Genomic DNA, 14,407 nt, shown 5'->3' on the forward strand with positions numbered 1-14,407 from the left:
GAGAGCACGTTGTTATTTGTACCCATTAACAGAAGCCCGAAAGAATTTATTCCTGCCACAGTACCAAGGTCTCTTCAGCCACACCCACTGAGTGACACAATGCATTCCAATGGTGACATAAATGAGGACCCAGTTGAGCTGGGCACCTGACATACTTGCCATTGATGACACCGTCTGGATTGAGCATGGGAATGATCTTGAAAATGAAGTTTTCCCTTAGGAGTCTAGCCACAGGGTCACTGCTGACCAGGAACTCCAAGGCCCCCTTCATCACCCAGCTGGCGTTGCTCTCTCCTGGGTGCACTCGGGCAGTGATCACCTGGTACGGACGCTGCCCTGCGGAGAGAGGAACGGGAGAAACTTAAACCTAAGTCCACTTTCCACTCCCAACAAGATCATCTCCCAGGGGCCAGAATGACTCCTGACCGGCATGAAGTCCAAAATAGGCTGACCGTTTCCCATACATATCTGATCTACACTGATCCATTTTCCATTTGCCTCTATAGTCTGCAAGACTCAAGAAAGTATAAAGTGAAAGCTCAAGACTTTATCAAAAGCATAAGTACTTAGCAGCATGAAAAGAAGCCAAGAAGCCGATTTTATCAAGACTACCAAAGGAACAATTAACTCTCCAGAATCCAATAGCATGATGCTGTATGTCACAAATCTGAAATCGAATCTTATCTTCATACTTAGCAGCTGTAAGATCTTAAGTGAGTAATTTGATTTCTGCAAGGTTAGTATCTCATCTGTAAAATGGGGACAATGATACTGATCTTGTGTGGGTGTTACAGAAACAAAAAGATGTCAATAAGGCACTCGGCAAATTGCTTGGCATTCACTACAGGTTAGTTTCTCCCATCTCGATTATGAGGTCTGGGGGTAAGATGGCCCTTCTCATTCCCCAGTAGAAATGGGATTCAAGGGCAGAACTTGTGCTGGGAACTTTACGTCTGTAGGACACTGAACTCAAACACTGAAAAAGATTTGAAAACAGTGAAGCACCTGGCATCTCAATCATGTAAAAAGAATCGGGAAAACACTCTTTGCCCAATCACAGCGAGCATACCGATCTGAAGAGACCTTATGGAGACAGCATAGACAAAAAGCCCAAAGATGGACTTGTCTTTCTTTCTTGTTGATAGAAAACATCTGGACCATTGTAATGTTGAGATGTATTCTAAGACCACATCCTGGCTCAGGTGAAAAGTGTGTTTTGATTGATTAATAGTGTCTGTCCTCCATACACTTGGGGAAGGAGGGGGGGGAAGATGTGGCATCACACCAGAAGTTAACCACATCTGCTCTAACTCCTTGTCTGATATTGTGTGTGTGTGTGTGTGTGTGTGTGTGTGTGTGTGTGTGTGTGTGTGTGTGTTTTCTGACACTCTTTTCCTTTTGTATCCTTTCACCCAATTTCTTACGGCTCCTAAACCCACCTGAGGGACAAGAACTAAGCATTTGCCAAATATAAATACCCCAGCCATCAAGCAGCCTAAAAGTTAAACTAGTCATTTCTTGGGGCACCTGGGTGGCTCAGTGGGTTACAACCTCTGCCTTTGGCTCAGGTCATGATCCCAGGGTGCTGGGATCAAGCTCTGAATCGGGTTCTCTGCTTGGCAGGGAACCTGCTTCCCCCCGCCCTCTCTCTCTCTGCCTGTCTCTCTGCCTACTTGTGATCTCTGTCAAATAAATAAATAAAACCTTTAAAATAAATAAATAAATAAAATAAACTAGTCATTTCTTTCCACTCACTCAAATCACTGTGAGCTAAATATGTCTTTTCTTCCTTAAACAGTAGCTTTTTTGAGGAAATAAACTGTGTCTCTAATTCTGTGCAAAAAAAAAAAAATTGAACAACCTTCAATAACAGAGCTAAAGAACAGGTAATAGTGAATTACTATTATCATCCATTTAGGCAAGAAAACACTATCTGTCGACAACCTCTGAGATCTCAGTTTGAGGAGCAGAGATGGGTACATTTTTACTGACTATGGTGGGAGCAGGTCACGTCAGCCCCTTATAGATCATTTATATATTGGAGACAATATTTGGTTGTTTTTCCCTAAGCAGGTGTCTTGAGCATATTCCAGGAACTACAGAAGCCTTGGGATATAAAAGCTGAATAAATTATAGTCCTTGTTCTGTAAGAGGCCATAGCCTTTGCCAACAGTGACAAACACACAAGCAAATCACCACAAGGGAGCTAACGGAAGTGTATACAAAGTACCAAAGTCTGACTTACATAAGATCAGGTTTGAAGTCATCCTGATAACATTGTTACTTTGGGTTTTTGGTTGTTTTAAGATGTTACTTATTTATGTAAGAGAGAGCACAAGCCAGGGAAGAGATAGAGGGACAAGGAGACTCCTCATTGAGCAGAGCCTGATGCGAGGCTTAATCCCAGGACCCTGAGATCATGACCTGACCCAAATTCAGATGCTTAACTGACTGAGCCACCCAAGTGCTCCTAATAATGTTACTTTGAACGGCATGCAGTCTCGTGTGCTTTCTGGATTTGGGAGGAAAAAGTGAGAGCCTTCATGAGAATATTTGATATGCATGTCCCAGCAAGGAAGAGAGTTGAGAGCTACTAGTTTAAGTAGAGAGTCCAGGAGCACCTAGGTGGCTCAGTTGGTTAAGTGTCCAACTCTTGGTTTCAATTCAGGTCATGATCTCAGGACATGAGATCAAGCTGAGATGGTCTCGGCACGGAGTCTACCTGAGATCCTTTCTCTTCCTCAGCCCCTCCCCCAACTCACAGGTGTGTGCTTGCTCGCTCTCTTTGTCTCTCTCAAACAAATAGGTAAATAAAATCTTTAAAAGAAAATAAAAAGAAGGTTGGGTTCCTGGGTGGCTCAGTGGGTCAAAAAGCCTCTGCCTTCGGCTCAGGTCATCATCTCAGGGTCCTGGGATCGAGCCCCACAGAGGGCTCTCTGCTCAGCAGGAAGCCTGCTTCCTCCTCTCTCTCTGTCCACTTGCAATCTCTTTCTGTCAAATAAATAAATAAAATCTTAAAAAAAAAAAAAAAAAGAAGAAGGAGAGAGTCCATGATGGTTTTTCAGCAGGAGAAAGACATGTGAAAGGCTACGTTTCATAAAATCATTTTGACATTATTGCAGGCCATGTATTTGCTGAATCAGAGACAGTATGGCCTATTGAGTAAAGAACGACTTTTGGAGCCATAATTCCAGAGGTCACATTCCAGCCCCACCATTTTCTACAGAACAAGTCACGGAAGTTTCTGATGAAATCGAGTATTAGATTGGTCATCCTGCAGGTAAGACTAATGATTTGCTAACTGAAGCTTACTAAATAAGAATATTGAGGAGGAAGAGAGATATACAGTTAGCTAGCTGAGCAGAGCAGAACCTAACTGAAGGCCAATGTGCCCCCTCCATCATTTGCTCACAATCACATCTCACTCTCTCCAAAGCAAGTCGTATTGGCACTCCGATAAAAAGCTTATTGAGAAAGAGGCTTGATGAATTTGTACCCAATCAGCAGACTATTTTCAGTTCTATAATTCCATACCACTCTCTTTGTGGTGTTTGAACCAAGTTCATTTACAGCATATGGAACAACAATGGTAAGTACTCCCAGCCCAGCAAGAAGAAATAAAAAATAGCTTAAGCTCTTGTAAATTTCCAATACCAACTGAACACCCTTATTGTCTGGGCCACTTGGCTCCCACTGCCTGTTACCCAGTACAATTCAATGCATCAGTCCATAAAGTGAATGCAGCCCTTGCAAAGAGATGCCCACAGTGTGCCTTTCCTTCCAAGAATCAGGTTGATAATGTGCTGTATTGTAATATACCACAAGACCTAGCAGACTGCTCTGAGCATCATAATGAAGCAAATGGGGAAAACTGTGGGTTCTCATGAAGACATAAGCAGCATGTTAGCCATTTCCAGTTGATTTTCCTCTCTTTCTTCTGTGATTTAAGACAATTTTACAGTTGTACTGGTGAGTTAAACTTATGAGACCATTCAGTTGCGGCCACAAATGGTGTTCTAGAGAAGAGACAACAGCTGCAAATAGTATGCAACACACATACATGTGTTTTTTTCTTGTTATTGACAATTTTGGTTTTAAATACTCATTTCTGCTTAGGGTAGGGCAAAGAGGATCAGGTATCTGCATTTTTTTTTCTCTGCAATTTATAAAATCTATTCTGGAGGTCACCAAAATCTATGGGGGAGTCATGGTTTGGCAATATGCTAATTCTTAAAGCTCAGTATTGAATTTATGTCAGTGGTAATAACATCTGTAAAAAGAGGTTAGAAACAAGGAGGGAATTATATAATGCCTAAGAGACAGCAGGCTCATGGCCAGTGAAAAACTGAGTCAGAATTGAAGACATATGTGATGATACACGTGTGTACCCAACTCCATAAACATCCATCCAGTTTTTCCTTTTTTCTTTCAACAATATATATTAAATTCCTACTGGCACTCTGGAAGATTGTGGAGGTTGGAAGGAAATAGCAGTTTCTGCCCTCAGGGAACTAATAATAGTCTGGTGGGAAAGACAGGAACACGGATAATTATGATCCAGTGGGATCAGGGACATTTGTCAAGACATTTTCAAAGCATCGTGGAATGCTCATTACAACATCATTTATAAAGAAGTGAGCAACTGGAAATGACTTAAATGTGCACCCGTAAGAACTAGCTAAGGGAAGGATTCATAAACAGAGTGCAAGGCAAGTGTTAAAATGGCACCTGGATATTTCTGTTGACACTATGTCACAGAAGATATCTGTGACACTATGATGAGTGACAAAATACAGGCAAGAGAGCTACATCATAGTGGATCCCATTTTTATGTATCTGTCACATTCTCTTAAAGGTATCTATCTATACATAGGACACATTGTGGGTGGAGGTCATTTAAGTAATTTTTATGTCCTCTATATCCCTATCTAGAATGTTCTCCTCTTCAGAAAATAATAAGCAAATGTCAATTTTCCCAAAGGCAAAGTATTTTCAAATAGTAAACCGCAGAGGAGAAAGAGGAAAGAAATGGATTTTCACAGAAGAGGTAACATTGGATCTGGTTTGTCCAGATTGAGTGGGCGTTTTCCAGATGAAGTAAAGAAAGGAAGGTGACAGAAAAAGGCTAAGTAGATGCATTTGCAAAATAACATCATAGAACACCTAATGCCTAAAGAAGAGCAAAGTGATTTGATGTGGCTGCAGTCCTAAGCTATACGGAAGGTAAAATGGGAGTAAAGCCACGAAGTGGTTTGCACCTGTGTCTGCAGACCTTTGGAACCAATGCTAAGGAGACTGAAAACCATCTTACAAGTTGTGAAGGCCCCACGGAAAATCTTCATGCAGGGGTATGACCAAACAGCAAGTCTCACTGGAGCTAAAGACTCAGACATTGGGGGTAAGTGGTGGGAGAAATGGCCAAAAGAGGAGACTGATTTTCCAAAGTTAAGGAAGACTACCTTTGCCTTCACTTGGGGAGAGTGGATAAAAACATCTTGTTTGGGGTGCCTGAGTGGCTAGGTCAGTTAGGTGTTGGACTTTGGCTCAGGTCATGATCTCAGTGTCCTGGAATGGAGTCCTGAGTGGGTCCATGCTTGGAGGCAGGGGGAGTCCTGCTTCTCTCTCTTTCCCTCTGCCTCTGCCCCTCCCCATGCTCATGCTCACTTGTACTCTCTCTCTCTCTCTCTCAAATAAATAAGTAACATCTTTAAGAAAAATTTATTTAAGGCCAAGGGAGTAAGGAAGGAGCAAGGAAACAGATATGGGAAAAACTGTCAATGAAAGAAGATTCTGAAAAAAGAAAATCTGAAAATAGGTATGGGGAAAAATTTTTATACATTATAGAATATACTAATGTTTCCCACCAAAGGTGGCCTACTATGTACATTTTCTGCACCATGTGTTCCATCTCTTTTTAAATTAGCGTTATTTATAGTGTAATTTATATTCAATAAATTTCACCAATTTTAATTTTACAATTCAGTGAATTTTGACAAATGGATCCAGTGCTGTAAAACCACTACGATCATAATATAGAGCATTATTACCATCACAAAAATCCCCCTCATTCTGTTTTGCTGGCAACTCCCTCCCCATCCCTAGCCTACAGCAACCAGTGATCTGCTTTTCGTCTCAATAGCGTTGTCTTCTCTGGAATTTCATAAGAATTGATTCATACAGCGTATAAGCTTCCTGTCTGGCTTCTTTCACTTAGCATAATGTTTGTGAGAATCATCCACGTTGTTGTATGAATGTATCAATAATCTGTTCCTTTTGGCCACTGACTCATATTCCCGTGCGCCACAAAGCAATAGATATGCCACCACTGGTTTATCAGCTCAATATAATCAATCAAACATTGGTTTAATATTTGAGTTATTTCCAGTTTAAGGCTATTATGAACAAAGCTGTTATAATTTGCATACACATCTTTCTTTGGAGTGAACTCCTGACTATAGAATTTGTGCATCTTACAGTAAGGATAATAGGAGAGTAGGTTATTACAAGGGGCTGCCAAACTGTTTTGCAAAGAACGCAGACCATTCTGCATGCCCACCAGCAATGTCTGAGAGTTCCAGTTGATCCTCAGGTCGATCAACCCTGAACACTGTCAGGCTTTTTAATTTAGCCATTCTCATGGGGAGACAGTAGCGTCTAATTGTTTTTTCAATTTGCATTTCCCTGATGACTAATGATGTTAGAACTTTGTGTTGTTTTTGGTCACTTCCATACCTTCTTAAGTTAAGTACCTGTTCAGATCTTTTGCCCATTTTAAAATCAGGTTGTCTTATTATTGAGTGGGACAGGTTCTTGAGATCTTCTAAATGTAATCCTCTGGCAGATATATGTTCAGTCAATACTTCTCCAAGTCTTTGATTTACCTTTTTGTTTTCTAGATTATGTATTTTGAGGCACAAAAGTTTCTTATTTGATAAAGCCAATGTATGCACTCTTTTTCTTTTGTAATTTGGATATTTTGTGTTTCATGAAGGAATCTTTGCCGAACGCAACGTGACAATAATTTTCTTCTGCAAGAGTTAGTCTAAGTTTAACATTCAGATCAATTTACATAAGGTGTTTCAAGTTAATTTTGGATTATGATATGATGTAAAGGTTGAGATTCACATTTTCCCTCCCATAAGATCCTTTAGCATTTCCTACATATTCAAGCTTATCTTTTGCAAAAAACAACAGTTTCATTTTTCCTCTCCAAACCTTAAAGGCATTTTTTTTCAACTGGGTGGTGTTATCAACCTGACATTCCTGAAATATAATCAATTTTATTATATTATCCTTTAATGTGATTCTGGCTTGGTTATTTCCTTAGAATTTTTGCATCTATGTCCCATGAGAGAGATGACCTGTAAGGACTTTCTTTTCTTGTAATGTCCTTGTCAGGCTTAGTTATCAAGCTTATGATGAGTTGGAAATCATTGCCTCTTTTTCTTTTCTGTGTAAGATTTTTAAAGATTGGAAATACTACTTCTTTAAATTTTATGGTAAAATTTCTTAGGGAAGTCAGCTAAGCCTAGAATTTTCTTTCTCAGAAGAGTTTAATAATGACCCGATTTGTATAATCACAAATCCAACTTATTTTATTTTGTTTTTAAAGATTTATTTAGTTATTTTAGAGAGACAGAGCTCACACATGAAGGGAGGGGTGGAAGGAGAGAAGCAGACTCCTAGTCAGCTTAGAGCCAGACTCGAGGCTCAATCTCAGGACCCTGAACTCACAACCTGAGCCAAAATCAAGAATCAGATGCTCAACCGACTGAGCCACCCAGACCTCCAAATTATTTTGTTTTATTTTATTTTATTTATTTGACAGATAGAGATCACAAGTAGGCAGAGAGGCAGGCAGAGAAAGAGAGAGAGGGAGGAAGCAGGCTCCCTGCTGAACAGAGAGCCCAATGCGGGGCTCGATCCCAGGACCCCAGGATCATGACCTGAGCCAAAGGCAGAAACCCACTGAGCCACCCAGGCACCCCCTCCAAATTATTTTAAAACATATTCAAATTGTGTAATAAAAATCCAACTGTTCAGATTTTCTATTTCTTCTTATGCCCATTTGGTAATTATACTTTTCTGTAATTTTGCATGGAAAACTGTATTTTCAAATTTGTCAACATAAATTTTTTTAAATACCTCTTCTTATATATAAGAATCTCTAGTGATGGTCTCTTATCTTTATTTCTGATACAGAGGGGTTTTTTTCCCTTAATCATTCTCATGAAGGGCATAACATTTTAGTTTTTTCCCAAAAACTATTTTACAATCATTTTCTCTTTCATTAATTTTGCCCTCTAATTTTTATTTATCCTTCCACTTTCTTTGCCTTTCATATTTTTGTTCATTTATAAAGAACTTGAAATGATACCTAGATCATTAGCTCAGCATATGATAAGGTTTTATAAATATCTTTATGTTTAAAAGAATGTTGAGTGCCATGTTCCATATACCCCAATTATATCAACTTTGTTAGTAGTATTAGTTCCTATTTCCTTTATTCTTGCTTGATACTATGTCTCCTAATTCTATGAGGTCCTGAAACAGGTATGTAACAAGTCTCCAAAGATACTTCAGATTATCCATTTTTCCTTGGAATGTTGTTAATTATTTTTTTCAAAGATTTATCTATTTATTTGACAGGCAGAGATCACAAGTAGGCAGAGAGGCAGCCAGAGTTGGGGGGGTGGGGAGCAGGCTCCCCGCTGAGCAGAGAGCCCGATGTGGGGCTCCATCCCAGAACCCTGGGATCATGACCTGAGCCAAAGGCAGAAGCTTTAACCCATTAAGCCAACCAGGTGCCCCAAATGTTGTTAATTATTTTAAAGCTATGCTATTAACTGAACCTAGATTTAGAGTTGCTTTGTTGCCCTAACTGGATTATTTTCATTGTTATAAGGTGTCCTTCTATTTCTGTTAAAACATTTTGCCTTAGCTTCATATTTGTCAAAGTATTCATACAGACTAGACTTCTTCTGGCTAGTATGTACAATGTGCATCTTTTCTCATCCCTTTACCTTCAGACTTTCTGTAATTTTTCATTAGGTATTTATTTCTTGGGAGTACAGTATAATTGGATATTTGTATTTTATTCACTGTAACATTATTTTATTTTTAAGTGGAGTATTTACTCTTTTTACACTTGATGAAATGAATGATATATGTGGGTTTAACACTATCATTTTATTATTTCTCCATTCACCTTAACTATTGTATTATCTATTTTCTGTCCTATCTTGTCTTCAGTTGGATTAACTGCATAGTTTTTTCACATTGGTCCTTTTTTCTTCACTATTAGTGTGGTACTTATATGTCTTTTATTCTTTAATTAGTTACCTTAGAGATTATAATATGCATCTTTGCTTTATCACAATACAATATAATCTATTTTAATTTCCACTATAAGTCTTAGGAGTCATAAAACATTTACATGGTGCTAATTTCAATCAAATGATATATTTGCCCTTTTTAATTACTCTTCACTCTTTCTGACATCGAGGTTTCATTCTTCTTCTGCTTGAAAAATCATCTGTTAGTGTTGCTTCTAAGAAGTTTGGGTCTGCTGGAATTGAGTATTCTCCCTTTTTGTGGTTTCTTCCCTTGCCTGAAAACGAAACCACCTCGTCTTCAGTTCTGAAAAGTATTTTTGCTGAGTGTAGGAATGTGACACTCCAGATGCTGAACTCTGTTTTCTATTGCTTTCCATGTTCCTTCCACCAACATCCTGCAGTCCTGCAAGTACTGAGAAGTTTGTCTCCTCGTTTTGCAGAAGTAGGAATGCCTGTTTTTGTTTTCTGCTACATACACTCTCTTTACATGGTTTCCAAAAGAAAGGGGAATGTTTTCATTGGAATTTTCAGGTTCTTGAACTGTGTTATATTCTTTTTTGGGGGGGGTGGGCACATTTCGGTTGATCGTGCTGAAACTAGCAGATGGCCTATCCTAACCTCTGCAAGTAATGAAACATTTCCTTCTCGCCAAAGGTTGTATCACTTATTCCTCATACAGTTCTAATTTCTTTGAATTTCTTCAACAATATGAACCAGAAGAACCCTTTCATTTCATTTGATGTTACCATAACTGCTGGCTCTCTGACAGATTAATACACAACTGGGACTTTTTTAAAGTGTGAGATTATAGGGAAACACACAGATGGCATTGTTATAGAACCCTGCAGTTGGGAAGTTACTTTCCCCTCCATTATTTCTTAGGTCCTCACAGTAAATCTGGGAAGCAAAGATAGGTATTATTCTCTTCTTGTTTATAAAGCCAAGAAGGAGAGAAAGCCGGGGGAAAAAAAAAACAACCACAACAACAAACAAACCTGGGGTGCTTTGAATCAAGATCCAATGTTCTTTTAATTTGACCATGTATTATTCCGTGTGTGTACTCCAGAGGAAGGCTGAAATGAATCTTATTGAGACAATGCGTGATGATACACTGAGGGGCAATCAAGTATCACGCAAATTATGAAACCGGCAACCAGCTTCTGGCTCGGACTGATTAAATGGATTTGGGAAAATTAAACCCTTTTGAAATCACAGTTCCTGACCTATAAAGCAAGGCTTTCTTAGGTCTTCGCAGCACTGAATTCAGTGATTATCAATGGCAACTGAAATATGGTAGATAAAAATAAAACGTTTTAGCCAAGGGTTTCAATCCCCTTTGGTTCTATTATGTTCTCCTGTATCATGTTAATAGAGCTCCTAACAAGAAACAAAATTACATGAAGCTTCATCTCTTTTCTCACTTTTTCCAATATTCAGATGCAAGCGCTGATAAGTGGCGAAGTGGTCAGAAGTCAGACGGCAGCACAAGAAAAGAGGGAAGGTAATCACTGCTAACAATCTGCTTCAGAACGGGCAAGTTGGGCTGGATCTCTCTTGCTGCCCCCAAGCACGGGGCACGATCCTTCCCAGAGGAGCGGGGTCTGCCTACTCATGAGGCCTCCTGTACAAACTCTCCAGCTGCGGTCTTCCGGCCCACAGCCCATCAGACCAGGCTGCAGTTTCCTCCAGAGGGAAGAAGTGGCCTCAGATGTTGCCCCTTCTCTTGCCTTCAAAGCCTGAGGTGTGACCTTCATACCCTCAAATGCCTGACACAGAGCCCTAAAAGCTCTGGCTTCTGTTTGGATATTTCTTCATTATCACCAAGGAGACGTGGGGCGCATGCACTGACCGGGGTCGGGGAGTGTGCCCCATGGAGGAGTCTCAGGGAAGTAAAGGAAGCCATGGACCATAGGCTCTTCACACTGATGAGCTACAGAAACTGACCGGAAGGTCGCCATCTTGCCACTGGCAGCCCGTGAATCTTTTCCTGGACTTTCTTAAACTTCTTCACAAATTCTAAAAACGACATACAGCAGAGCTGGGAAGTGTTAAGGACAAGGAGTCCCCCCCTCATGCCGGGACCTCTGAGGCCTCACCCTCTCTCATTCCTCCTCTCTCCATCATCCGTCCCTCTCGCTTCTTCGCCACAAACAGGCCACCTCCGCCTTAGCAACCGCTCTAGCCCCACAGAAGCCCCAGTGATCTACATACACAGAAAACCCAAATCTGACAGCATCACCTCCCATATAATGAACGGAGCTAGAGTTTACACTCCTCCCAGAGCCCTGAGAGAAAGCCCCCAGCCGCTGGCCTCAGCTGGACTGTCTGGTCTTGCTTCCCGTCACTCCTGAATCAAACAGTCCTCCCTCTGCTGTGTGCTGTTTCCTGAACCAGCATGTCTTGTCCCACCCACGGCCCTGCATTGCTGCCCGAGCTCTTCCTTCTAGTTCCTGAGCCTCGTTTCTCTCTTCCTAAAGCTGTGTACATTGGGGCTTTCCAGAAGACATTTGCTGACTAGATGGCAATAATTCACTGTAATTATCTCCTATAATTAACCCTTCTGTGTCCAACTGTGCCACAACATATTAATTCACTGGGTTCCCCCCCAAATTCATTCCTTCATTCATTCAACAAGGATTTATTGAGCTCTTAAGAGTGCCTCAGGAGGCACTGTAATGGGGACTGGCGCCGCACCAGGGAGAGTCGAAGTCCTAGCTGTCAGCAGCTTGCCTTCCTGTGGGGAAGGCAAACAATAATGGCATGTTGAGTTCTATGGAAAAAATAAAGAAACAGCAGAGGGGAAGCAACAGAGGATCCAGAAGAGGGGCAGAGTCATCATTTTAGAAAGGATGATCCAGAGAAGGCTCTCTGAGGGGCTGACACCCAAGAACAGTCCCCCCGGAAGGAGGAAACTCAGCCAGTTCCCAACAAAGCCTTAAGCAGGGCTGGAACAGAGAATGCGAAGTGGAAGAGAAACCCACAATGCATGCCTTACAGAGAAAGGCTGTGCTTGTCACGGGAAATCATGGAGGCTTCAAGAGGGCAATACCAGGATCCAATCTGTATTTTTGCTCCCCTGAAGACACCCGCCCTCACCACAGTCAAAATGACATCTGTGAAGAACAGACAGGGAGGCCAGCTGGGTTCCTCACAGGTAACAATCACATGCTGTTCTGCGTTTCACATACCAAAACGATGCTATAAGAGCCCAGATCACTGTAAATGACTAGCCCTCAGTAGGGGCCACCATCTGCTTCTTCCACTTTCTGCGACTGCTCTGAAAGTTCCCACCTGTCAAGTAATAGGCAGGATGATGCACCCATTCTTTTATTCAACATTTATTGAGTATCTTCTGTTTATCAAACTCTGGGGATGCCAAGGGGTTCTAGACCAAGTACCTCTCTTCAAGGAACTACCACCTATCCCAAAGGGAAATAATTATTTATTGGGAGTGAAAGACTTCTGGCCTTTTGGAAACTTCTCTCCACTAGGGCAGTGTTTCTCCAACTGGACTGTGCACGTGAATCCTCCAGAAATCTTGCTAAAAAGAAAATTCTGTTTCAGTGACTGTGGAGGGGGGGCCTGAGATCCTGCGTTTCTACCAAGCTCCTGGGAGGGTGCCAACATGGTTGGTCCAAAGATCACACTCAGAGCAGCAAAGCTCTCCCCATCCAACAGAAACATAATGCAAGCCACAGAAACATTGTACAAAATTCCGTGTTTTCTAGCAGCTACAGTTTTCTAAAATACAAAAAAATATGAAGGGGCGCCTGGGTGGCTCAGTCAGTTAAGCCTCTGCCTTCGGCTCAGTTCATGATCCTGGGTCCTGGGATCGAGTCCCGCATCAGGCTCCCTGCTCAGCGGGGAGCCTGCTTCTCCCTCTCCCACTCCCCCCGTTTGTGCTCCTTCTCCCTCTACCCATCTCAAGTAAGTAAATAAAATCTTTTTAAAAATACTAAATTAATTCTCATAAATTGTATTTAACCCAACAGATCAAAAATATTACCATTTCAATGTGTAATTTATGAAAATGATTAATGGGATCTTTTACATTCTAGGGTCCTGAGTCATCGAAAGTCTGGTGTGTATTTTACAATTTCAGCACACCTCAATTCAGACTAATCACACGTAACTTCTCAATAGCCTCAGGAGGCTCATGACTGCTAACCCTAACCACAGCCCTCGATCCTCTATCGACTGTCTTAACTGAACCCCTTCACCACACTTAATGGTAGAAGTTTATTACACTCCAATGGAATATAGCTAAGGCACCAAGGAAATGAATAAAAGAATAAGGCTTTTCCTCCCCAAACAAAACATTCTGTTCCACTGTCTTCTTTCTTGTAAAACAATCCAATTTTGAAATATTACAAACTCATATTTCTTTGCAAAGGGCAATCTTGCCATCCTACTTTGTACCATTCTGTCTCTGAAATATATATATATATATATATATATATATATATATATATATATATAAACTGGGCTTGGATAATGGGTATAAATGAAGAGAAAATCAGGAAATCTATTCCTGAGCAATTTTCAGATAACCAAGAGGAAGTGGCATAATCGAGGCTGAGATAATAATTTTCGACTCTGCACAAACGTGAGAAAATTCATCTGCATTCCCTCATCTGCATCAAACTCTACAGATTTTTCAGGAGATTTTGTTATATTATAATATGCTGGAAATAAAAAATAATACATCTGTGCTATAATGATACATAATATATCCAGTACGATAATAGAGTATTTGGATTGGGTTTGAGGAATTTACTACACACACAAACGACAGTCGCTCGGGAGAAGTGTGTAATCGCATCAGGAAAATTGCAGACAGATGCTGCTGCACTCCCCACCCCACCCCCGCCGCCCCCAATCCATCAGCTGATCTCAGTTAGGGATGTCTATAATTCTGCCTTGGGATCTGCAGGCTCACTGGTACCCCAGGGCACTGGGGCCTCTGCCCCCGATCTCCGCAGTAGAATGAACGCTGCCCAGAGGAGAGCACTGACTAACTCCCTCAAGCTCCAGGAGGTCCCAGGAGGACTCTGTCACCTACACACCACTCA

The 14,407-nt window shown here is 41.1% G+C and overlaps 1 protein-coding gene across 6 annotated transcripts in view; it reads right to left on the bottom strand.

Moving 5' to 3' along the window:
• The window catches only part of AGBL1 (AGBL carboxypeptidase 1), a 733,956-nt gene that overhangs the window by 445,319 nt on the left and 274,230 nt on the right, over nt 1–14,407 (bottom strand). For all 6 annotated transcript variants that reach the window (XM_047736649.1, XM_047736650.1, XM_047736647.1 and 3 more), the window contains one exon: nt 156–336. In XM_047736649.1, the coding sequence (XP_047592605.1) occupies nt 156–336 (181 nt within the window). The remainder of the gene's footprint in view (nt 1–155; nt 337–14,407) is intronic.

This window comes from Lutra lutra, chromosome 7 (genome assembly GCF_902655055.1).
Source record: "Lutra lutra chromosome 7, mLutLut1.2, whole genome shotgun sequence".
NCBI lineage: Eukaryota > Metazoa > Chordata > Mammalia > Carnivora > Mustelidae > Lutra > Lutra lutra.